General features: G+C 42.0%; 1 protein-coding gene across 3 annotated transcripts in view; it reads left to right on the forward strand.

The window, feature by feature from the left end:
* Positions 1 to 25,944, forward strand: part of ALS2 (alsin Rho guanine nucleotide exchange factor ALS2) — an 895,474-nt gene that overhangs the window by 54,718 nt on the left and 814,812 nt on the right. For 2 of the 3 annotated variants that reach the window (XM_069226056.1, XM_069226055.1), the window contains exon 2: positions 10,359 to 10,446. The exons of the other annotated variant lie outside the window; for it this stretch is intronic. In XM_069226056.1, the coding sequence (XP_069082157.1) occupies positions 10,427 to 10,446 (20 nt within the window). In that variant the 5' untranslated portion in view covers positions 10,359 to 10,426. The remainder of the gene's footprint in view (positions 1 to 10,358; positions 10,447 to 25,944) is intronic. 3 annotated transcript variants of the gene reach the window in all.

The following is a 25,944-nucleotide window of genomic DNA, read 5'->3' on the forward strand; positions in this document are numbered from 1 at the left end:
CTTTATTTCCCCCTGTGATAAAAGCCTGTGGGAGGCCAGCCACACCGACTTGGCCTCTCCCAAGAGAGTCTCTTTTAGTACTGTTGTACCGTGCTCAATATTGTGGAATATGATCGAGCTTGGCGTCATGCGATGTCGGGATTTCTGTTCCAACCGATGCACCACCTGTGGTGCAACCTACTTTTGCTGAGTCTTTCCTGTTGTGAAGCTGATCCTGACATAAAGGCATCTCAGACCATCAAAGGCGACAACACCATATCCTGGTTCTGTGTGAAAAATATTTATTTTTCCTCTGTGACATGGATTTTGAATTCTGAGGCAGTCAGCCACCATGTATTGATGTATCAACCCATTTTTTCCCAATTCTACACTTCACCCGTGAGTGGCCTGAAAGTCTTGGAGCAAGTATGCATAAACAAAACATTTTGTTAATTTTTATATTTGTAACTGGAAAAAGACATATGGGCTGCACTGCTGTTGAAGAGGGGACCTCCAGTACAGGGGGCATTAAGAAAGTTAGTCAGGTTGGTGGGTCTCTCTTGAGATGATGCAGCTGTTCTAGATCAGTCCACCCTCGAGTAAGCAACTCTGTTAATGTCTTCCCTTCATTATCCAATCTCCAGATGGGATTTGGGCAAGAAGCGAACAACCTGAAATATCCCTCCACTCACCCACCCTAAACTTCAAGAGCATGAGTTAACTGTTGCTGGATAAGACTGCGGGAGGTGCCAACATGGGCAGTTAACAAATAATCCTCCACTTCCAGTACCTAGACATGCGCCTCATTGAAACGGATATTCCCATGTACTTATCCCTAAACAGGGCAATCTCTGGGACTCTCATGTGATTTTTGAATGCTGAATAAAGTAAGAGGAGGTGGGACCCTCTTATAAGACAAACAAAAAAGGCAAAAAACAGAGAAGGAAAGAGAGGAGGCCATGGAACATCCGTATAAGTGAGAGAGGTATAAAGTATGTGCCATCACAAAACCCAATGGGGTAATTATAAGGGCACCAAAGCTCTATAATTTAGATACAATTCCTTCTCTGTCATCCAAGTACATATAATGTGTAGGAAAATGATAGGCTTGAGGTCATTCTTCTGCTTCATTTTTACCATCCGGATAACCTTTTATGTTAGATGGTTTCCTTTGATGATGGATGTAGAGCCTTCTAAATTTCTTGTCTGCTGCTTGACTCCCAACCTTCCTACTAATCCATTCAAGGAGGGAAGCAGAACAGGTTTCCTTTGTTTATCTCAGTGGTGGGACTGAATGGCTGAAGCGGCTGTAGGACCTCTTCTCCTGACCTTCTATATTTCATGGAGCATCTTCTTAGATTTTTGATCTCTCGTTGTGACCATGAGCGTTTGTCCGTTTCAGTTCAGGGCAGCCAGATCTGCTTAGTTATGTGTCCTGTTCTCTTTTCTACTGTTTGTTCCTATCTCCTTCATCTTAGCCACCTAGTCACATGGTGCCACTACATTGTCGTAAGTGTGAGCCATCAACTGGAGGAGTACCCTAAATTCTGCTGCATACATCAATTTATAATCCAGGCTAATGGCTCTTTGCTTCTGTTTTACTCTTTTGAACAATTTTTACTCATGCTGCTTGAGTTTGGTATAATCTGGGAAGATAAGTGTTTGGAAAGAGCCAAGGTGGATTTCCCCCTTCATGCAGGCTATGCACAGACTTTCTAATTCCTTATGTTTCAATACCTGGGTTGTAAGCAGTTGCTGATGGGGCCCAGAGAGGGTCACTGCGTCATGGCACGATGTGCCTTCCCCATACTAAAAGTAGTTGCTAGTTCTGTCACTGGCTTTCAAAAGCAAAACCAGTCATACAGGAACTTTTCAGGCTGGTTCTCTTCCACTTCTTTCAGAAACTCTACCATGCATTAAATATTCAGTCGAGCTCGCCTTCCTGTTATTTCGCTCTTGTCAATAGAGTTTGAGTTGAATTTGTCACTCTCCCCAGTTCTGCCTACATTTCTGGGGTCACATTTTCCAGTTTGCTGATCCTTACTTCTGCCTCAGTGACTTATTCTACCTTATTCGAGGTCCTACCTTATAAAAATGTCATCAGTTCCTACCTGATGATCCAAGTTTCTAAAGCCTTACTGATACCTTCGATCACCTGAACAATCTTTGATGTGTCAGTTGTCTGTGAAGCCATCTCCACAGCAGTCAAGGCCATTGTCCTTCCTGGCTATGCAGCTGATCTGCTGTGAGCCAGTTTGACAGATTTGTTAGTCCTAACCTTCTGTGGCTGTTGATGTGGTTTGTTTTAACTATTTTGCCGTTTTGTATGGATCAGCACCAGGAGCTCTCCCGAAGGTCCCCCTCAGGCTACGTTACTACCTGCAGCCTTCTTACAAAGTGCCGAAAGTGTCTTTCAGAAAGGACTGACGATTACAGTCTTGGCAGGATGCAACACTGACTCTGTGGATGTGATTGTCAGTGCAAGGTAGAATTGAGACAACATGATTGAGGTTTAAATCTAGCCCGATATCTTCATTCATTCAGGCCCTTGTGCGATGCGTGCAGGTCACCCCTGTAAGCCTTCAAGCTCACTGAATTTGCTTTGTGGAGGATAGGGGAGAACCCCCTCCTCCTCCATTTGTTTTTGTGCCAGGGTGCAGTCTTCTGCACTGTACACTGCTACCTCAGTAGACCAAGCTCATGGGCTTCTTGCATCCCATACACAATGCCTCTGCCAAGGGCTTTAGCTTGCATGTAGTTTTGTAGTATTTCTCTTCTAGGTAACAGGAGCATGGCCCTCTTCTCTTCTGTATTCCAGCCTATTTCTGTTGTTTTTCCCTCTCATTCCCAACCCCCTCAAACTGATCTGCTTATTTCTGAGGGAAGGGGGTAGAAATCAGGGGAGGACGACCAGTCTGCTCCCTCCTACCTCAGTAGGTGGTAACCGGGCAGTTGTGCTCGGGCATGATTCACTACTTGTTCATCTTTTTGTTGTATGTGAACCACTCTATTTAAGGCAGTACAAGTCCCCACTCCTTAGGACTAGCTGGTCAAGCCACTATCCACTTTTCAGGGCCCTGTCTGTTTGCACTATGGTGCAACTCATGGGGTTATGTGATAATTATCCATATTATAACCAGTGTAAATTTATTATACTGATACCATTGCATAGTAATCCTCCCTGACCCACAACACTCACACCGATGTTTGACAATCAATGCTGTTCTCACGAAAATTAAAGAGGGCTTCATACATAATGAAGAAAATAAAGAGATGCCTTGTTCTCACCCATTTCCTTCACATTGGGGTATTTCTGCAGACTCTGTACTAGAGTCCTCTTTCAAGTCTCAAATGATTTCTCCTTTGACCCTCTGCTGCCTCACTAATGGTTCCTTTACTGCGACTCATCTGACAAACTCCCTGTGCTGGCTGTTAAGAATCCTTTCTCATAAGCAAAGTCTACCAGTCAGTCACTTAAGCAGCTGTAGAGCCAAGGCAATAAGACTACATCTGATATTGTTGGTATCTTCTACATAGAATTCATCAAATCCAGACTGTGACCACCCATAAAACCCATGATACGGTCAGTAAATCAGAAGCAGCCTGTATAATTTAATTTTTGCTTTGATACCTGAAGCAGTTAGAAAAGAATGAATCCGTATTCATTAAGTTAGCTTCTGTGTGCCATACTGAATGCATTAACTTGCAGAATACGTCTGAGTACACATGGTCACTTTTTTCACATACTGTGAGGCCCTAACTGGTAAAAACCAATCCAATGCTTTAATCTACTTGCCTGCATGAATGGACTATTGAAAACCTCATCAACAAAACATTGCAGACTTATTTTCTTATGGCTCAATTCCAAGCATCTTCTTAATAGTGCTGAGGTTGGTGATTGCTTGGTCGTTTTTAACCACTGCAGTAGCTTCCAATTTTGGATAGACTAGAAATTGCCCCACACTGGCCCACATTCCTGCATACGTTTCCCAGCCTCCCTACTCAAGCTGTTGCTTTAAAATTGACACTAGTTAGTGCTGTTAAATTACTTACAGTCACTAATTTCAAAGATGGTAAACGTCTTCCCTATCACTCATTGGGAAAATATCTTTATGGCCATCAGATAGTAAGATGGTAGCCTGTTTATCTTATAGTAAACCACGGCAACTGTTAGAATCATACTCTGCTGTTTACACATCCTCTGTGATCCTTGGTTGCAGGCCCTCTAACTGCAACTACAGAATCATCCATTGTTCCACTATTCCTGCAAATTTTATACTGTGCTTGGGCTACATGATTGCAGCTCAGAAAGTCAGTGACTCTCTGTTTTGCTCTGTTATGAGTTTTAAGGTGGTTATTCTCATGGTATGAATCTCCTTTGTCCAAATGCAATTAGTCCACCAGTTTATCTAAATCCTTGCACATTTTGAACGGAGTCCTAAATGCAAGTGATTGAAAAACATTTGCTAGTCAGGGAGTATTATCATTCTAGTTATTGCCACATTGATCATTAACAGCAGATAAGTAAGCTTGTTCAAAATAATATACACACTGGGTTAATTATTTTTATATAACGTGGTGCCTTAATAAACATGGAGTACAATGATACACTTGTATTCCCAGGTATATAAAGTATTGTTTGGAAATCCGAGGAAAAGATACATTTTATCTGCTTCTAGTCTTCTCCAGTGGCATTACAGAGAATTTAAACAAACTAATTAGTGTTCTAGCCCTACACCTTCTCTGCACTGTCAGGTAAAGTGTTATCGATGTATCTCATGTACATTAACCACATGTAATGAGATCACTTCACTCCAGGCCACTGTAGGAATCCCTGTGTCAATGAATGACAGCCTCTCAATGCGGGAGATGGCACATAAAAGGAGGCACAAATTTGCATAGTATCGCTTTGGAAAGTCCACTTGTTACAATAGTTACTGCCCATTTTTACAAAGCATTGGTATAGATAGCTAAACCAATTTGTTAGGATAGTGGATAACATTTGGGCCAATTTAGTATTTCTGTAGGGTCTGTAACTATAATTTCATATGAAGCAGTCAATATTTCACAGAAAGAGAGCCTGCCTCATGCAGCCTTCAGGGGTTCTAAACCTTTACACAAATCATGCAGTTTAGCCTTGTATTTTGTAAAACTGTTTGTCCAGTGAGTTCATAAATATGTGTCAGGCTGATATTTACTTCCCATATACGTTTTCAAAGATGATTGGTCTGAATGGTCTGAATAATTGGTTAAATTACAGCAATGTAAAAAAGAAAGTAAACCCTTTTATGATTCTATGAATTTGCACATTATCTTAGTTGACCGTCATCTAGCCCTCACCAGTAGATAAACTTAAACAAATAACACATTCAAAATGTGCTTTGTCATTCTTTATTAAACATAAAATCTTCCAGCATTCAGAAGCCCTGTCTGAAAAGTTAACTGCACCTCATGATTCAGTAGCATGTGGAACACCGTTTTAGTTGCAATAACCTGAAGCAAACATTTCCTATAGGAGTTTGTTGGACTCCCACTTCTCATAGAAGGCCTTTTTCCTAACACTTCTTTTCCACCCCAAAGCCCCCATTGATTCTGCCTTTTTATCATTACACCATTTGTGGTTTTTTTTTATTTTTATTTGTGCAGCACTCTGGGCATGCAGTGCAGTCTCCATTGGCCTCATCAATGGGACCTATCCCTACTCCACCCATGGAATGTAATATGCCATTGCCCAGTGCACCCAAGTGTTGTCTGCCACCTGTCCCCTCCATGCCCACTGATCCATAACACCACCTTCACTGCATGGGCATGTAAAAGGTCAAATGCCCTGCATTGCATACATGTTTGGGTACACCTACCTTTTACTGCATTCTGGAGATGGGCCAGAATATTGTCAGGATGTCCAAGATCCTCCTGCGAGTGATCACTAAGTTCTGGATTCTTATAGGGCATCAGCCATCTTGTATTATCCTGCAGGGTGTCTTTCTACTTCCACACCATAAATAAGTTTTGCACATAATTTGACAAATCTATTGTCAAGTTTAAAAAAAGCTGCTCTGAAAAGAAACTAAATAATTCAATCTTTTGAGATCAGGCACTCTCCTCACAAGCATTATTTATCTACTCCAGCAAACATGTCATCCCTCTGTGCTCACCCTCATTTGGATGGTGTCACTCTCCTTGGAATCGTTTTCTATGTCCAACGAGCAAAATGTCCTCCATAGATGTCAGAGATATCAACCACTCTGATCATCTCCATTGGGGCTGCTTTTCAGAACTACTAGTCTCACCCTCTTTAGATACCCAAAAGGTTCAAGTGACATACAGTGTATGTACCTATGTACAGCGTATGTACCTATAAGAAAGTTATGTACTGCCCCCTAAAGGCTTATTTTAAGGCTGGTGTCACAACTGTTTTTAGGGCTCGAACCCATTTATCTCTGCCTTGTAGCAGCCCCTTTGAAGCCAGTTCTATTTGAACAATTCACAAAAATGCAGAGACAGATGTAATTTAGTGCACACACAAAAAATACAAACATTGAAATTTGAATTTAATTGGCATGGTGGAGTTTTAAAATGTTGGTTTTCTTTCTAAAAGACAAAGCAATATGCTAGACTCCAGCAAATAACTTTATTTTTGCTTCCAAAGCATGTTCTTTTGGTCCTTTTGTCAGTGCAACCAGTGCTTCAAGTTAGACCACCAGTTTCTCCATACTTGATTCTGTGCTGTACGTGTGCTGCCCTGCTCCCACAAATAAAGCTGATAGCAACTTAGGTTTTAGCATCATTTTTCAAACTGTTTATCATTTACGCAGCGTTTTAAAATTTGAAATTTTAGATTACATCTTTTATGTAAACACACTTGATTAATCTGCAAATATTATTTCATTTTCTAAACAGTTGTTTCCCCCTGAGTGGGGGCTGTGGACTCACTCCAGCAGTCTGCAGACCCTAGGTAAAGAGTCGCTACCTTAAGGCCTTGGTCCTGGCCACAGACACCATGTTTTTGGGTCACAGCCTACCAGACAGTGCAGCTGTCTGGTTTGCTAAAGATATCTCAGAGACATTCAGAAAATAGACATAGGAATGCATTCTGCCCTTTGCTTGCCATTGGCTTTGTGGTTTGTAACTCACATTTTCTTGCTTTCCATTTGCTGGCTTTATTTGTTTTAGGCTGTCCAGCTTGAGTTTGGTCCTTCCCTTGCCAAAACCTTATATACAGTATCCTTCTGACTGCTCCCTTTCTGTAAATAGGCCTGTTAATCTTGTTTTTATCTTGTCACATTTGCTGTGCATTCAAAGACCAAGGTCAAATGCCAGGCACTGTCTTCTGAGGATGCTAGCTTACTTTTCTTTCTCTGACTTTCTGGCAGTCTTGCTGGATACTAGGGGTAGGAAAGAGTTTTTTCCTAGCGCACAACACCATTTAAATGAATTGTGTAATTATTTCGTAATATATCAGAAACAGGAACACGATGAAGCACAATTTTTGTTATTTCTGAAGTGTGTTGGAAACCAATACTTTAATATGTTCAAAACAAATCATTACCCTAGGAGATGCAATTTCCACATATTTTCGTCTTTGCACTATACAGATGTATTAGTAAAACGGTATGTCTGTGCAAATGTGATGGTCATTTCAAATGAAAATGTGTTGGCTTTAATGGCAGTGTGCTACTACACCTTGAATATTCCACTGTACATCACTTCACTCTACTCTGCACCACTCCACACCTCTACACTCTACTCTACACCACTCCATGCCACTGCACTCTTCACCACTCCACACTACACCACTCTGTGCCACTTCACACCACACATCTCTACCCTGTACCACTTTACTGTCAATGCGCTCTTTGCCACTCTACTCTACACCACTGCACTTCACCACTGCACTCTACACTACTCCAGTCTAGGCCACACAGTCTATGCTGCTGTTCTCCACTACAATCTAACACTGCACTCTTTGCCAGTACACTATACACCAATACACTTTACTCTGTAACACCTTATTCTATGCCCTGCACTCTACACCAGTACACTATACACCACTCTAATCTACTCTGCACCACTGTATTCTATGCCACTCTACTGTACACAACTTTACTCTACGCCATCACACTGTATGCCAGTCTATGCAACTGCACTGTACCCTGCACTACTCCACGCCACTTCACTCTACTCTAAAACAATCTGCTCTGCACCACTCTACTCCACTATGCGCCACTCCACTCTGTCACTGCACTCTACGCCACTCTACTCTTAACCACTTTAACCACTGCAGTCCCCACAACTGCAGTCTGTCACTGCATTTTACACCACTACTCTTTACCCTGCATCACTGTACTCTATGGCAGTGGTTCCCAACCTGTGGTCTGGGGTCCCCTGCGGGTCCGCAAAGCCTCCCCTGAGGGTCCGCGACTGCTCAGAAAATTCAATATTAGCAGATTAGGTCACCAGCTTTTATGGTGACTCATTGGGGCGGGGTCTCAGATTCCAATAATGATTCAATGTGGGTCCCCGGATTCCAGTAATGATACCATGGGGGTCCACAGAAGTCAAAAGGTTGGGAACCACTGCTCAACGCTACTGCTCTCCATGCCACTCTGCTCCACTCTTCTCCACTGCACTCTGACACTCTAATCTGCAACACTGACTCACCGCCACTTAGCTCTACGCCATTTTACTATGCATTACTCCACACTATGCTTCTCCACTCTACACCACTGTATTCTGTGCCACTGCACTGTACAGCACTATACTGTACTCTGCACCCCTCTACACTACTGCCCTCTATGCCTCTGGACTCTACTCTGCACCACGATATATGCCACTGCTCTCTATGTTGCTCAGCTATGCAGTCTCCACCGCTGCACTGTATGCCGCTCTACTCTGTGCCACTGCCTTCTGCATCACTCAACTCTACGCCACTCCACTCTACACCACTTTACGCCACTCTAGTCTACTCCACTGCAATCTATGCCACTGCATTCTGCTATGCGCCACTCCACTCTGCGCCACTCCACTCTGCACCACTCCACGCCACTCTGCTCTGCACCACTCCACACCACTGCACTCTCCTATGCACCACTCCTCTCTACACTCTACTATACACCACTCTAATCTCTGCTACTGCATGCTACAAAGCTGCATTGTGTGCCACTGAATTCAGTGCCACTGCACTCTCTGCCACTATACTCTGCAAGTCTACTTTACTCTGTCACACCAGTGTATGCCACTCCACGCTATGCTACTCCAGTGCATGACTCTCTCTGCCACTCCACGACACTTTTTGCCTTTCCACCCTACAACACTCCACGCCACTCTCCTCTACGACACTAACTTTTAGCCATGCTGAACAGCAGTCACGCTGGTGTACAACATGGCTAAAACACATTGGCAAAGGCAATAGCTCTTGCATCGGCAAGACCTATTGGCTTTGCCAATGGTTGTTTTCACTATTTACACTTAGGCAGCTCTCTGCTGTTTGGTCCCCTGGCAGCGCTGTAGAAGAACTACTGTTAAGAGAGGAAAACCATTCGGTGCCGCAGGCGTGGGCTGATTCTGAGGGCTATGATGGGCTCTGCTCGCTTTCCTTCTGGGCACGAGCTCGGAGAGTCATGGGATTGTTTGTCATTTCAGTGCGAAAATAGTTGAAATATTTCTTTGCGTCTTCCTACTCCCTGACTGTATTGCTTTGTACATAATGTTTCGGAGGACCGGAAGTCGCCAGAAATTGCATTTAGCTCGGTTAAGTTCCTGTCGCGTAAAAAGCTGAGGGCATAAGGCTGTGAAGACCGCACTATTCTGTTGTCACGTGAAAGAGGTTGCGCCACTTCCTACAGGTCATAGAGGTGGGTGGACCGCTCGTGCTTGTCGTGGCCTCAGGATTTCAGTATTTTCCGTTCAGTATTTTTGCCTTGGTTCACTTACGATAAGGGTCTTGCAGTATTCTTTTGGGCGATGAGGCCTTCCTTTCATGTTTTTAAAAGTAAGAGTACTCTAGCCCTCCGTTCCTACGGACCAGTCAGGTTATATTGCTTGTGCGTCGTACGTCTTCCTGGTTTGCCAATCTGGGGATTTTGTTTTTTGTTAAGATTATTGGGAATTTAATGTAGTTTATCCGAGGGTTCAGTATGCCTTTTACCCTCTCTAGGCTTAGTGTGAAGTGAATGTGCATGTAATTTTTTTTTAAAGCGGAGTTGAGGTTGGTGGGAGGGTTGAGGTTCAGTTGTTCAGTTATTGACTCTGGAATAAGAGTCTAGTTCTAATCGTAGTATACTCACCTTTTCAGACTCTGTGATCCTGCAAATACAGTGAGCTGTTCGAATCCATATAATTAAACACTATATTAAAAATAATTATTCCCATTTCTTCAGGTGTCTGATCTGTTTGCTTCACGAAAAATAGAGAGTAAGATTCTATAATGGTTCTTCTGCAATGACCAATGGAGTCACTGGAGAGAAGGTAAGGTCATCGATCACCACAAATGACTACATGTAGTGAACCATTAATGAAGCTAATTTGTTTACAAACATTGGTGTGCAAGTGTTCAGATCAGGAGGTGTGTCGTAGAAAAATGTTGAAATAATTCCTTAGCTGCACTACCTTCAAGGGGATGCCTCACAAAGGTACTGTGGGTGCTTTCAAGATGCAAAAATATTGAAAGATTTTTTGTTTCTTGTTGTGATCAATTGCTTTGTTTTTGTTGCTCCACTTATGAAGGCGCTCAAGAAATCCATAAAAGATTGTGACTTGAAAGGGTCTATATGGACTAGCGCGTACTGGCTTCAAGGGAAATTAGGAGATTTTTGAACACCCAACATGTGACTTTGCCCCTCTCATAATTATCTTTCAGAGGTGCTGTCCAAAATCTCATTCTTTCTCTGCTCTTCCGTCACTAAGATGACCACAAGTTCACACCTTTCATCTTCTTGGTTTTAAGCTTGGTATGTATTTCCCTCCTCACTCTCGGATAAGAGCGTTAGGTGCTTGAGAATGAGATTGTTACTTACTGGTAAACTTTATTACACTGATTTAAGGTCCTTCTCATCCCAGTCCTTACCTAGTAAGGGCGATCCTGTCCCCAGACATTCTTTTATACATGCTAGTTCCTTTTCTATGTTTGCACCTCCAGCCCACATTTAAAGGAGGGAGGGGCGCTGGCGGGGATGAGGAGGCCCTTAATCGGGGTAGTGAAGCTTGCCAGTAAGTAATGATCTTATTACCACTTCGTAGAACATCCTCATCCCAGTCCTTACATAGTGAGGAAATCACAAGCAAAGAGAAATAACATTTTACACCATTTCAGCGATGCATATTCATAGTTTATTACACACAACAATTACTTCTTTGCAGCTTTAACAACACAAGAGCCAAAATTCTATATGGTAGAATTCATCACATCAAGACGATAATGGTTAACAAAAGTATAATGGGATGCTCATGTGTCCCCCCGGTAGAACTCCTTAATGGGAATCCCAGCAGCCTCTGCCCAAGAAGTGGAAACTGACCTAGTCGAGGGACCCTGGACGTTGGATGGGGGAACCTCATCTAGGTAACACCGATCTATCGGGAAGAATCTGAAAATATGGATGGAAGATTACCAGGGACCCTAGTTCACCCAAAAGCCTGGCTAATGTGATGGCCACAAATAAGCCAGTTTTTGTTGATACCCTTAACCTATCTGCATCTTCTAGAGGTTCAAAAGGATGTAGTTACAAACCTTTAAGGAGTGTAGGTAAATCTCATTTGGGAAGGATAGCCTGCGTGACTGGTTTAAATAACTTAAAACGTCTTAACAGATGTAGAGCCTGTGGGGTGACTTTCTCCAATTCCCTATTAGAAGCCCGAAACGCAGAGCAGTTCATTAGGCTGTCAGGGTTGCAGGAGACAAATTATTAAGGAAACTTTCTTGTAAACATTTAAGAATGTGAAAAGGATCCACAGCAAAAGGATTGAAACCTTGTAGTGTACACCATCTAGAAAAGTCACCCAGTTTTTATAAGACGAAAGTGTAGATTCTTTCCTGGACATCTGAGTATTCTTTCAAGTTCCAGGCTGTTAATTTTAGTTGTTATAACAATAACAGTGGGAACGGAAGAGATGACAGAATGTTTCAGAATCTGTAAAACCTCCCCCTGGACAGACTCAACAGTGGTTAAAACCACTGGCGCTTTGGCCAAATGGAAGCTATTACAATCACCAACACCCTCTCATCCTGAATGTTCTGAAGCATCCTCGGAAGGAGGGGTATCGGTAAGGCTGAGGATAGGGAGGGGCATACAAGAGGCTCAGAGGCCAGAGTGTTGACAGGAGATCCACTGCCCATGCCTGTTGATAGTTTACTTCCATGCAAGATACCGGAGGTAACACTTTCTGGGGAGAAGCAAACAAGTCTATCCAGGGGTGCTGAATAGGTGGCAGATCTCAACCAACAGTGACTGCGACTGATTGTAACTCACTGAAGGTTGCACCTCAGACTGATGGGACTGAAGTTCAACACCCCCACCCAAGAACATGTGAGCCACCAGTCTCTTCAATTAAGGATTCCTTGTACCACCCTGTTGATTCTAATTGCATCTTGCTACTTGACTATCTATTCAAATTACCAGGTTCTTGGCTTTCAGCTGAAGACGAAAACACTGGACTGCTTTTCACACTGCAGATAGTTCTCTCCAATTAGAGGGACACACCTTATCTCCCTCTGACCATTGTCCCTTGCACTCCAGCTCCCCCAGGATTGCACCACATCCCCACAAGCTGGTATCAGTTGTCAACCGATTAGGAGATGGGATCTAGAATGAAATCCTCTTCTCCTGAGTGGGCGTGTGGAGCCACCATTTTAACTCTTGGACAGTGGTTGAGGACACAGTCCTAAAGATTTGAAATCGGGTGTCTGTGGACTCCAGTGCCTCAAAGGAGATTTACTAATGGTTTGAGATGTAGACGACTCCAGGGTAGTACTGCAGTAGTTGCAGCCAATAATCCCTGTACTTTTACCAAAACCTGGCAAGTGCTGCTACCAGTGACAATAGTGTTTGCAGGACTTGCTGTAATGTCTTGATTCTATCCTGGGGAAGAAAGACTACCCTGTTCTCTGTGTTTAAGATCACCCACTTAAAACTGAATCCTCTTGTCCAGTTTCAGGTGAGGCATCAGGAAATTCATCTTGAACCACATCTGTTGAAGAAGACTGGTTGTTGACTCCACTGCTGCCTGAGGAAGAGAAGTATTATAAATTAAACAATCATCCAAGTATGAGAAGATGGCAATCCCTTTACATTTCAAATATGCCACCACTGGGGCCAACAGCTTGGTGAAACATCTTGAGGATGTTGCTAAACCAAATGGTAGAACTTGAAACTGATAATGTCACTCTTCTACTACAAACCTCAGAAAATGTTGGCTCATTGTGTGGACTTGGACTTGGAATTATACATCTTCCAAATCCAATGTTACCAGGAAGTTATTGTTCCATTATCAGACGAATGATTAGCTGCAATGTTACCATGCAAAAACGCTCCACACTGACTTACTTGTTCAGAGACTGGAGGTCTAGTTCTAGACGAAAAGAACTGTCTTTCGAACCAAAAAAGAATCAAATAAAAACTTTTTTGTTGACGAGGAGGCACTGGCATAACTGCTTTCTTCAGGAACAATTTTTCAATGCCTGCCCTCATGGCGTCTGCTTTTACCTTGTCTCTTCACAACAGTGGAGATTTGTACAATTGTTATGGTAGGCCACTTATCAAAGGAATCTGATAACCTTGGTGGACAACTGACAGTACCCACTGGTCTGTAATTCTCAAAGTCTGTTGATGATGGAAGAATTGTACATGTGCTCCTACCTTCAAATAGTAATTTTTGATTTTGCTGCAGAGCAAATGGTCTCTGTGTTCGGAATGTGTTGCAGAACGTGTCTCCCCGATCTCGAACCTGGCCTCAAAAGGGAAGATTTATTTCCTGCTATTGTTGAAAATTCTGTTTTGGGGGCGAAAAACCTTTTTACCCTGAAATAATTGAAAGGCCTTTAATATCTTCTGCCCACCTGCTGATCATTGGATCATCTCACTCAACTCCTCACCAAATAGTTTAGGATCTGTGAATGGAAGCCCCTGAAATAGAGAGTTCTAATGTGCCTATAGTTCCCATGATTTCAACTAAAAAGATCTGTGTCTTGCTACTGCTGTACCTGCCGCAGAAGCTGAGGCCCATACATCGTCAACTGTTACATCAAAAAGGAATTGGGAAGACTCTCCATTTGAGGTGCAATAGTTGAGGGATCACCTTTCTCCTGCAGACAAACAATCTTTCAAACGTTTTAACAAGACTTGGGAAGTGTAAACGCCCTGAGAACCGGTAGCCATAAGCCGCTGCTCTTCCAGGGTCTTAGGAGAAAATCCAAACTTTAGGTGCTTGACTTGAGGATCATTGAGTGCTGCATCCACCACCTGATAAATCATGCACTGGAAGTCAGACATAGATATCTGCACAGCCCCTTCCTCCTCCAGCACCTCCATATTGTTCCTTTTTCTGTGTGGTTTTAACCAGAGAGAAGGATTGCTGAGACGATTTCATTAGTGTCCAGTGAGTCATACATAACCAGGAAATGGAAGCATTGCTTCCTACTTTTCCCTGTTTCCCAGCAATAAAGACTGGTGGAACACAAGACTTTGTTGATGGAACACAAAAGTGCAGCAGTCGAGCGCACTCAAGGGTGCTGCTGCGAGATTAGAGACCTGTTGCAAACCAGGTTCCAAAACAGCACACTCGCTGCCACAACAACAATGCTTCAAACCCTCTCCCCCCCTCCACCCTCAGCCTCGCACATGAGTGAGGAGCGCGGCTGTGAGCAGAGCACTGAGGTCCAAAGCAATTGTGCTTATAAAGCATAACAGTAATATTTTTAACTAATCGCAAACTTAAAGGTAGCACATCTCTTTCCTGTAGAGGTTAGGAGCAGAAAACAGGACTTGAAAGAAGGAGGCCTGCCTGGGGGCAGGACCACCCTCACTGTGTAAGGACTGTAACGAGAAAGTCCTAGGAGGGGGTGGGTGATATGCCAGTACTGTCAATGCAGCCGGGAAAACAAACTAGCCTATTTATCACATTCCTTGATATTGATCACGTGAAGGATCTCTCTGTAATTACCAGTACTGTTTACTTTCGTGGCAACCATATAATCCTTGACATGAAGCACCTAAGGAGGAATGTTGCAATCTGTGATACTGTTCATATGAGTGACTGCTCTCTAATTACAGATGTTGCTTTTCCAAACAAGAACTCTAGTACTTTCTTTTAGTACTCACCCAAATGACACATTTTCTGTGGTGTAGCTTGGCTGGATGGAAACATTGTGAGTCCTGATACCCTTTCCCTGAATGACTACTCTGTAATTCCTGGTACTGTTCACCAAATAGAAAGCTATATAATAATTGTACCTCCCTTCTGAGTGCAATCTCTGCAATCCTTGGTGCTGCTACCGTAACCCACATTTTTCATGCATGGGAATGCCCAGATGAAGGTTCCGTGCACACTTGTGTCACTGGAACCAAGCTGTACCTGGCTGATGAGCCCATAGCTAGGGCAAAACCAGTCCAGGGTTGCGTGTGTTCCGGTTCAGGGAAGACCTGGCTTGGCAGTTCCGGTTGGACTACTCCGATTAGAGCAGGGTCAAAACTGATTTGCATATAGCTGGGTCCAAACTGAGGTGATGGTGTGGAAAATAATGATGGATTGGGATGCGGCCTAAGTAATTTGCAGTGGCTGAGATGAATGCAAGCATTCCATCCATCACTTTTTTGTATACGTACTTGAATGACACCCCTAGCTGGCATTGTTTACTTGAATGGCATCTTTAGTACGGTTCACCTGAATGACAACCAGTTGATCCCTTTTACAGACAGCGTGAGTGGTAGGTCTGCAATTGTGGTACTGCTGATTTTACTAATAGCCATGGAATGTTTTTACTGTTCATCTGATGTTCAGCTCTGTAATAATCTTGGTACTGCTCTCCTGAATCGATGGCAGCCTTCTACATCCTACTTGTTCCGACTTGATTGACAGCCATATCATCCTTGGTACAGTTGTGTATCACTACTGTATCTAAGCCAAATTACTGGTACCCTCCAATGTGGATAGTCAAAAGATTCCCTTAAGGCATTTGTCCCTCACAGGATAGTCAGGATGAGCAGTTGAGGTTCAGCAGGAGGTGGCAGCCTTACGGACTCAGACTAGGTATGACACAGTAGATAATCTCAATAACTTCTGGTGTCCATTCAGTATTTTGCTTTATAAAAAGAAACATATGTTTAATAATAGATAAGTAATTAAGAATGGGGTTGAAGTTTCATTGTGCACTGCACAGTTCATCTCACACTGGACCTTATACTGGATTCTCTTGAGTTTTCGTTAGCTGATGAAGGATATGAAGAACTGCAGTAGCTGAAGGATACACTTTTTTAAATAAACCTTTTTTTGGCATTTCGCTAAAGACTTAAATAACACAACACAAATCTACAGTGCTTTCTGAACTCCTTAACAATATATTACCTCACATCCTGATTCAGTAACAATATTATATTTTGGGAGTCAGTATACATATGTCAGTTAACAAATACAACCTAGGAGATAAGCCATCCACGGGCCCCAGACCTTCTGATGTGTCTGAGAGTAATCACTCTACATGGTCCTTATCCGTCTCCCATCTGCTTAGTCACAGAGTTCAGGGAGGGTTCCTTTCTAGTTGTGGACAAGGTCAGTTAACTTCAACCATGCCCAAACTAAGGAAACCCTTACTGTACCTTGGATTCCTTGAGCATATTAAGTAGTGAAATCTGTGGTGTGAGAAATGTTGGCCTCTTCAAAGATTCCAAAAGATTTTTTGGCACTTCTTCTGCGAATCAACTAATCCCCTACATCCCCACTAAGAATGAACTCTCCGTAACCTTCCTGACAACAACGACAAAGCAGGAAGGAGTCTCATTTCATGCACCCTTCTTTGGTTCTAGATAAATAAACACTTTGTAGGTAATTTAATTGGATAAGCCTGCAACATAATGCAATTTCTTGCAGGGGCACGACTTCCAGCTGCCATTCACCACCCTCCACTGTTGCTAGGTCAGTCTCTCATGCAGTTCTAAGCCTAGCAAACATTTCAGGTGCGTTAATGACTGTAGTTCTGCATGTGTTTGATATATTCTTGCCAGGGAGTTCACCTGTTGTAAACTTTGCATCCAGTTAAACTCAGGTAGTGTCTTTGAGGTTGAAAATGATGGGGTCAGAGTGTGTAGAAGCTGCAATTATTGCACTTATTGGTAGAACTGTCAGGAAAGAGGTCTGTATTCCTCTTGTAACTCCACGTAAGATTGTGTTATCATTATGTGAAACTCTCACTCATGGATTTGAGATTCCTGATGTCTCCCATCTCTTAAACTCCTCCAGTACTGTTAACAGAGGCAAGCGATTTTCGACTCTCAAAGGAGTTCTGCTTGTTAGTTTACCCTGCAATCCCAATGCTTACAAGAAGTCTTTCCACACCTAGAGAAAGCCATTTTTTTGTGGCTGGGATGCATTTCTAAGAATGTGTCCTTCATATAGACAGTGGAGAGGTAGTTCTCGTCTGTTGCCCTTAATTAGCTCTTATATTCTGGTACCCAGCCCTTCATAGAAGCCACTCATTTAGAACAATTAGATTGGAGGCACTATAATAGTAATGGGCTTCCACCATCCCACACCCACCATCAGAAGTGGATTTGATCGTAGTTACCAAAGACGGTTTATTATTCCAAATGAAGGATAGTAGCATTAAGGTCACTTAGTGGTGAAAGAGCATAGGAAGTCTGTATAGGTAGTTTTGTGTAATTTAGAGTATTTAGGACATTGTAACCAGTCTGACCCGGACAGTGGCAGGGGCACTGCGATCGCCTTACCAGAACAAACCTGTGACTCAGACCTGCTACGATCATCTACAAATAGTGGACACCGTCTTTCACCATAGTCCAAGCCGAACTTGGCACAATGTTGCTTATTACCTCAGGTGTTCAGACCAGCAGTACTCTAGATTTGGCCCGATTTACTTAGTTCCCAGAATAGGTCTGTGCCTAATACATGTTCCATTCATGTACCAAAGCAGTTGCAGAAACTTGAATACAGAAGTTCATCTGCGTACTGCGATAGACTGTCCTCTTCCCCAGGAGCCCACCGGAAATCCTTTATCCTTTCTTCGGAATAGAGCCACTATACAGGTCCACACTAAAGGGGTATAACTGTGACTTGCCCGAACCAGTTGGAAAAGGCTTTGAGAATATCTCATTGATCCTTACTCTCGCACTTGGTGTATCTTATAGGAGGTGGCTCTAGTTAATGTGTTGTTGACCCAGGTTTATCTGGGAAAGTATAGAGAACAAATAGTCCCAGGTTAAAGTATCAAAGGCCACCTTCCCAAATTATGTGGCTATACTTGCTAATGGATTTCATGCCTTTATCCATTTGATCATTGTAGGTGCACTGAATACACTGACATGTTAAGCATCCTGACATAAAACCACCTTTGTCCTGATATACTAGTGATCTTATTATTCAGAAAGGATGCCAACAGGCTGGAAAAATACTTGAAGATCGCCATTGCTAATTCATAGACCCAGGAATATTCCCCAGTTGTAATTGGGCCATTTCCTCCCATATTTCATCCAACTATAGGGTATGGTAGAGATAATCTCTGTCAGTCTACTTAAGACAAGTTATGAGGATGTTTGCCAAAACGGAGATGGTGCATCAGGGTATGTCAGTCTCCTTGGAACATAGAACATTGGAACAGAGCTCATGATAAAATGTTGAAATCGCCCAGGGATCTATCAAGAATGCATGGACTGAGTGAGCACAGTATCCAAGAAGATTCAGATCAAACTCTTTGAAGTAATGCAAAAGACAAAGATGTAACCAAAATGAAGTTGAGCTAGCACCCAATAGAAATATTGTGGCTCTCACCAGTGGGCAAAGTCTAGAAGCTTTCCTCCTAAATACCAGGTAAACTTCTGTTACGTTGTAATGTAAGCGACAATTAAAGTTGCTTTTTAATTTAAATTCTACGTTGTTCAACACTTATGTAGATGTTAGACAGTCTTTGAGCAGTTTAGGCCAAAAATCATGATTCCACAATTGGCTGTGTAGATTGAACGTAATTAGATCCATGTTGCTGAGTATTATATCGAGATAGTTCTTGACAATCCATTGACCAGTCAGTATCGAACACTTTACCATAGTATCAGGAATTATATATTCAGCTCCATGAATCCTAAGCATGTTCTTGTTGCCTACTGTAGAGTTGTAAACAATTGTGACTCTGAATAATTTTGGCTATTTGAATAGTGCCTCCATTCTTATAATATTAATTTTGCATTTGAGGAAGCGCAGTATAACGGAATCTCTTGATGCTGCAGAGTTGTAGATTTACAGAAGACGCCATCATTAACCTACCCTAAAAAACTTACATGGTCCCTTCTAGTGGAGCTGAAGTTAGCCTGGAGAGGTTTAATAGATTGCCGTTTTCCACACTGTGGTTGGTTAAGCAATATTTCTTCTCAAAGCATGGCCAGGTAATGGATTTTTTTAGTTGAATGCATAAGTTGGCAACTGACAAGTTTAATTTTCATTGTCTCAGTTTGCCATTTGAATCAAGCAGAGTGTTTCCTAAAGTTCCTAGTTTTTGTTGGCTAGTCTTAAGTTAGTTCAGTTGTTCTGCAACAATGAATTAGTTTATTTTGGTATTTTCCTATAAAACATATATGTATAAATACTGAAGAAAAAGCACAATAAGGTAAAAAGCCTAGTAACATAAATGCATTTCCAGAAGTAAAATGTTTACACACTAACTTACGCTTGAGCTAGTTTTGATTTCAGTACAGATGATACATTGCAGTTTAACTAGTCCAAAGCAGTGATGCTCTTCTCTCTTAACTTAAGACAAACATTAGCTCCAAAAGAAATTCTTTGTAACATTCTAAATTCATTTGGTATTCAGAATGAAGGAAACACACATCCCTTCTTGATACAATGAGGCCAGTGAAAAATCACATCCCTTCTTGATACAATGAGGCATGTAAAACCTTTGGTTAATGTTGCAAGTTATTCAACTAGGTCACAGCCTATTTTCTCCACAACTAGTTTCCACCAAAGCACATTTGGCACCCCAATACACAGTATGGATTTGTTTGATCATGCCAGGTTTAGCTTATTTTAGTTCAGTTTTTGGATCCCATTTTCATTGCAAGAAGTTCAGCTGGTCATTTTGTTGCAATTAGAACCTCCCAAGCTTTGAAAACACTACACAAGGGAAAAGCCCCGGGCCCAGACGGTATCCCAGGAGACATGTATTTGTCACGTCCAGAGGTTTGGATACCTTACGTGAACACCCTAACTAATGCTATTTTGAGGGGAGAGGGTATTCCCCTGTCGTGGCGGGAAGCAACAATAGTCCCAATTTACAAAAAGGGGGACAGAGATTCTCCAGGAAATTCCAGGCCGATAACCTTAATTGACATCAGTCAAAAGGTATTTTGCAAACAAGTTTTAACCAGGTTACACTTGTGGATCAATGACAATCGGATTCTTGTTGACTGGCAGGCAGGATTCAAGAAAGAGGTGAGCAAAGTGGATCACTTGATCATTGATTTGAAGGCGGCATTCAATCTAGTCCCACAGGAGCTCCCAGGGAGAGTTCTAGATGATTATGGTCTGGCTAGTGACCTTTTAAGGCTAATAACTTACATGCATGAAGGCACCTTCGCAAGAGTTAGGTGGAACCGGGGAGAGGGGTGACCTAACCAGCCCAATTCCCATTGCGAGAGGGGTCAGGCAGGGGTGTGTTCTGGTCCCCACATTGTCTAGTCTTTATATAAATGGCGTTGTGGACCAGCTGGCCCGAGTGTAATCATGACACCCCCAAATTAGTTGGGAGGCCTGTACCAATTCTTATGTTTGCCAATGACACTTTGCTGATATCAAGAACCCTGATGGGATTACAAAACAAACTAGACTCCTTTGTGACATTCTGTGAAATGAGGGGGGTCTGCATTAACCCAGGGAAATCAAAGTTTATGGCCTTAAACCCACACAAATCTTTTAGGGGGAAAATTACTTTAGGAGGTGCTCCTATAGAGCAAATCAGGCAATTTGATTACCTAGGCATAAGATTAGCAGAGAATCTATCTTTAATCCCGCAAATAGAAAAAAGGTCTGTAACCCTTTCTCAGAGGTCAATGGCAATCTGAAGAAAAATTAAGAACTCAACGGGGACCCCTTTCTCCAGTCCTTACGGTGTACAAGGCTACAGTAGTGACTGCTGCAACCTATGGTGCGTAACTCTTGGGTCACTGCGATTCGTACAGACTAACCTTCACTGAAAATAAGTTCTTACGCTTCTTGTTACATTTACCTGTTAGCACACCCCTTATTCCACTTAGATTTGACCTGGCTCTACACCAAATACACTGTGTAATTGCATTAAAACCGCTACTTTATTGGGTGCGTTTATGGTCCTCTGAGCATTTCGGCTTCTATAGGGCAGTTATGCTACAGCTATTATCCATTGACAAAACGGTATCAGCTTCCTGGCTAAAATATATAAAGGATCTGTGCCTTTGGATCAAAATGGAGGAGGTATGGAGGTCCCCACAGAGCATAACAAGAAGCATGGTACAGCGTGCAAAGCATGTCTATTGGGAGGCGGTATTAATTTAAATTTGGCAAGACCAGACGATAGGCAAAAGAACAGAGCAATTTTTAGAGCATAAGTTCTCACCTATGTTCGAACATTAGATGGATAGCATATACCCAGCTCAGGTCAAAAACCTGTTTATTAAATTTAGACTAGGGATCTTGCCACTGAATTCCGTCACCTGTAACTGGAAAAAAGACAAAGGTGCGACTAGTTTTTGCCCTTTTTGTCTGACGGAAATAGAATTTATAGCTCATTTTATATTTTTTTGCCCAAGATATTTAAAGCCCAGGATAGAGTGGATCATTCCTCTATGTAGGTCTCTCCATTCCCTGAAACATCAGGAGACGCTTTGCATACTAATGAGTGACACAAGCGGAAATCTAGTGTTTGCAGTTGCTAGCTTTTACATTGCGCTTGGATTGCGAGATCTGGGGAAACTATCAATCATTTAGATCCAAATTCCTGTACCGTGGTAACCGGTTAAAAATTGAGATTGTAATAGTGTCTGTTACCTTTATTCCATCCCAACAGTACGCGGACAATTACTACGCTGGTACATAGATGAGGGCTCAGCATATGACAGAATGATTACTGGGGGTAAGAACCTAAAGTTACAAAATGAACTCCCTGCATTTATCCCCATTGGGTTTCTTTTAAACTTTCGTTTAAACCTTGTATTAGCTATTTTGTGAACTGTGATCTATTTATCTAAGATTTTATGTGCTGGTATATATGCTGTCTTTTTATGATTTTGTAATTTATTGTGTGTATCACGCTTTTATGGCTCTAGCCGAAATAAAGCTTTCCTCTACAGGAGTAATTTCTAAAGGAACTATGGTTCAGTATAAATTTACCAAAACCCTGGATTGTTTACCTCTGGCAGCAGTTTGCAAGCTGATGGATCCTCTGTTGGGCATGTTTTGTTTACTGGAATCGGTATCAAGCTCTTCCATGATGGAGGGATATAGCTAGGTTTGAGAACAGCATGACAAACTGGGACCAAAGTCACAGCTCACCAATCAGGGCTGAACAAAGGGGTCTGTAATTGATATTAGCAGTTGGCCATAGTTATTGGACAATGAGTAAATAATAGAGTGATGTTCATGCCCTACAGTATTAAATGTGTCCCAAACAACTGCACTACATACATGGATTTAGTTACTGTGTGTCTTTGATTATCAGCCTTTCCGTGAGGTAGTTTCTAAAATAGCAGAAAATACTTGGTCTCTGGCATAAGCATTTTCCTATGTTTTATATTTAGAACATTTTTTTTTTTTTTTACAAAGAATTGCATTTTATTGGACAGTTTACAAGGTCCTTGTGATGAGCGTAAAATGTATATCAATGTAAATGCTATTTCATTAATGAGCCAGTTTACCTACAATTTCTCATGTACCTTGCCTGAGCTCAGTAATACTACCAACTTGGTAAAACGTGTTTTCTGCCAGACACATGGAGTAGGTTAAGCCTGATCTGTTCCTCCTTGTGTTTGAAAAAAACTTGATCTTTGATATCAGACACTCTCTATCCTTTTTTAGAAAGACAATACCTGAGATGATGTACTATATTTAAAAGTTTAGTCAATAATGGAGAAACTACCATACTTGAGTGAATTGCACGATTATCCTTGCTAATGCAGCATTGAATGGCAGCCCTAAATACACAGGACTGTTTGATTGAATGATAGGATTATAAGTACTGTTATTGCTAGCCTCAGTGACAGCTCTGTAATCCCTGTTAGTGCCTGCTTCAATAACAGCTCTATAAAACTAAACAGCTCTCCAGAATTGTTGCTCTGTGATCCATGTTACTGCTCACTTCGGTGCTCCACGTATAAATGTGGGTACTGCTATCCTGAATGGCTGTTTTATAATCCTAGATAGCACTCATCTCAATGGCTGCTTCAGGATTCTACTCACATGTACGGTAGTCCTGATATGCAGGGACCTGCTTGTGTAAAATTGTGTATCCTGATTATAGGCACTACTATCCTGTGTGGCCGTTCTGTAACCCTCTGATCTGTATTTCCATTCATCCCAGTCTTAGCCATAGAATCCCTGGTACTGCTGTCCTGAATGCCAGTTCTCTGTTGAAGGGTACTGCTGTTGTGAGAGGCAACATTATAATAATGGGAACTGCATATGTAAATGATAACTAATCCCAAATATTCACCTGCATGACTGGTATATAATCCGTGGTATTGTAAACATGTCTGTCCTATTACACCATCTACAGCTAATCTGAAACCAACTTTATTAAATGGCAATTTTCTTTAAGGGATATTTTCTCTATTAGCAATTTGCTTTGACAGTGCCTCTTTAGGAAATGTGATGCTGTTGGAGGTTGTGTACCACATCAGTTGTCTTCAATCACTTGATCATATATCATTGACGTCTAGTAATGGCCTTAGAAAAGAAGCATGTCTCCACAAGGAAGAAAGCCTTATCCATAGAAATTCTGATGACATCCTTTGAAAGTGAAGATTGGCATTGTATCAGGTAGAAAACGTTTGGAAATGTTACGTTTTTCGCTGTACCCGTGATAGATCCAGCTCAAAGTGGGTTATACCGAAACAGAAATACACAGTCCAACATGTGACGTTTGTTTAGTATTATGGTTTTGGCCAAATGTAATGCTGTAAAAGGTTGGATAACCTCCCTAGATATTGAGAAGGCTTTTAATACACTACTTTGGCTGAATCTGATGGCAGTACCTGGTGAAATGAGGATGGACCATGCTGGGTACAACTTCTATATACAGTGTCAGTGAACAGAGTTTACACGGGGAGGACTATCTAGGGCATTGTGCATTGAAAGGAGGACTAGACAACGGTGCCCCTTTCTCCTATAGTATTTTCATTGGCCATGGTGCCCCTGCCATGCCTACTATGTTTCAAAGGCCGAAGCTGGGAGGTAACCATAGACCTAGGTTGCCACATAATATTGTTATTTGTAGATGATGCATTATTATAAATACAAACAGAGACACTCAAAGTTAACTTAATAGAGCTACTGAACAAATCTGGTCATACTTCAAGTCTTGCTTTGTTCCTCTACTCAAACTAACAGATGAGCAAAAGAGGACACTTCCTGTAACCCAATTACAGTGGAAATTAGATACCATAAAATGCTTAGGAGTAAAAATGTACAACACCGAAGACAACCTCTTTGATGGAAATGTGGATACTTGCAACAGCAAAGCTCTCTCTTCCTTTTTGTTGTACACTTCCCCTGTCACCAGTGGGCAGGGTATGGGTCTCACAAATGTGCATACTTCCTAGACTTCTGCATTACTTTGCAGTGCCACCAGTAGTGCTAAAGAAGTCTTTTTTGGAGGATTGCAGTTATTGCTTGTATCCTTGATATAGGTGAGGGGGAGATAGAGGGTTGGGCTGACAAAACTATATGCCCCGATGGGCTGGTTGGACAGAGTATTTTAGAATGGGGAACCTCACAGTCTAGATCACAGACAAATATGCTCATTAAGGTAGCACAATGATGCTGGAGAACCTATATTCAATTGAAATCTAAAACATCCCATATGTACCTGTGGTGCCTTTGTGGACGTTACCGTTCAGCTCTTACTAAATCGCACTACGATATAGCTTGATTGGAGGTGGAGTTCATCGTTCGGAGAGACTAGATAAAAGTCTGAGTTCTCTGAAACTGATGTTGAGAAATGCCAGACTGAGATACACTCAATTCAATTAATACATCACACATATTTTACTCCTAAGCATATACAATGTAAGTATCTGGAAACTTCTGGCAAATGCCCTCAATGCGCAGAATCAGAGGCAGACCTTTACCTCATGGTGTGGTGTGTCTGGTAACATTGCGGTTTTGTGAAACAAGTAAGGAGGCTATCAGAAGCAACCAAGGTGCTGCTTTTGCTTGACCTGTCTCAATACACTCTAGACATATGCAGTCATATGAAAATGACAAGGCATGTCAATAGATTTGTGAATCTAGCCATGGTGCTGGCAAAGCATTAAATGCCATGACATGGATGTCTGCTGCTACCCCACTATTATCCAACTGACCAGATTAAGTGGTCGTATACATAAATTGGTGCATGTTGTGTTTCAAGGGGTGGTAGTGTTCGCTGCACATAGTGGGACGAGTTTTTAGAAAAGTTTGAAACCAAAGCAGATAACAAACATCCCTGGACCTAATACAGAGGACAAAGTAGAACATAACACCAACAGTCAGCAGATATAAAGTTATTTAAGTATGCTCCAGGTG

This window comes from Pleurodeles waltl, chromosome 3_1 (assembly GCF_031143425.1).
Source record: "Pleurodeles waltl isolate 20211129_DDA chromosome 3_1, aPleWal1.hap1.20221129, whole genome shotgun sequence".
Lineage (NCBI taxonomy): Eukaryota > Metazoa > Chordata > Amphibia > Caudata > Salamandridae > Pleurodeles > Pleurodeles waltl.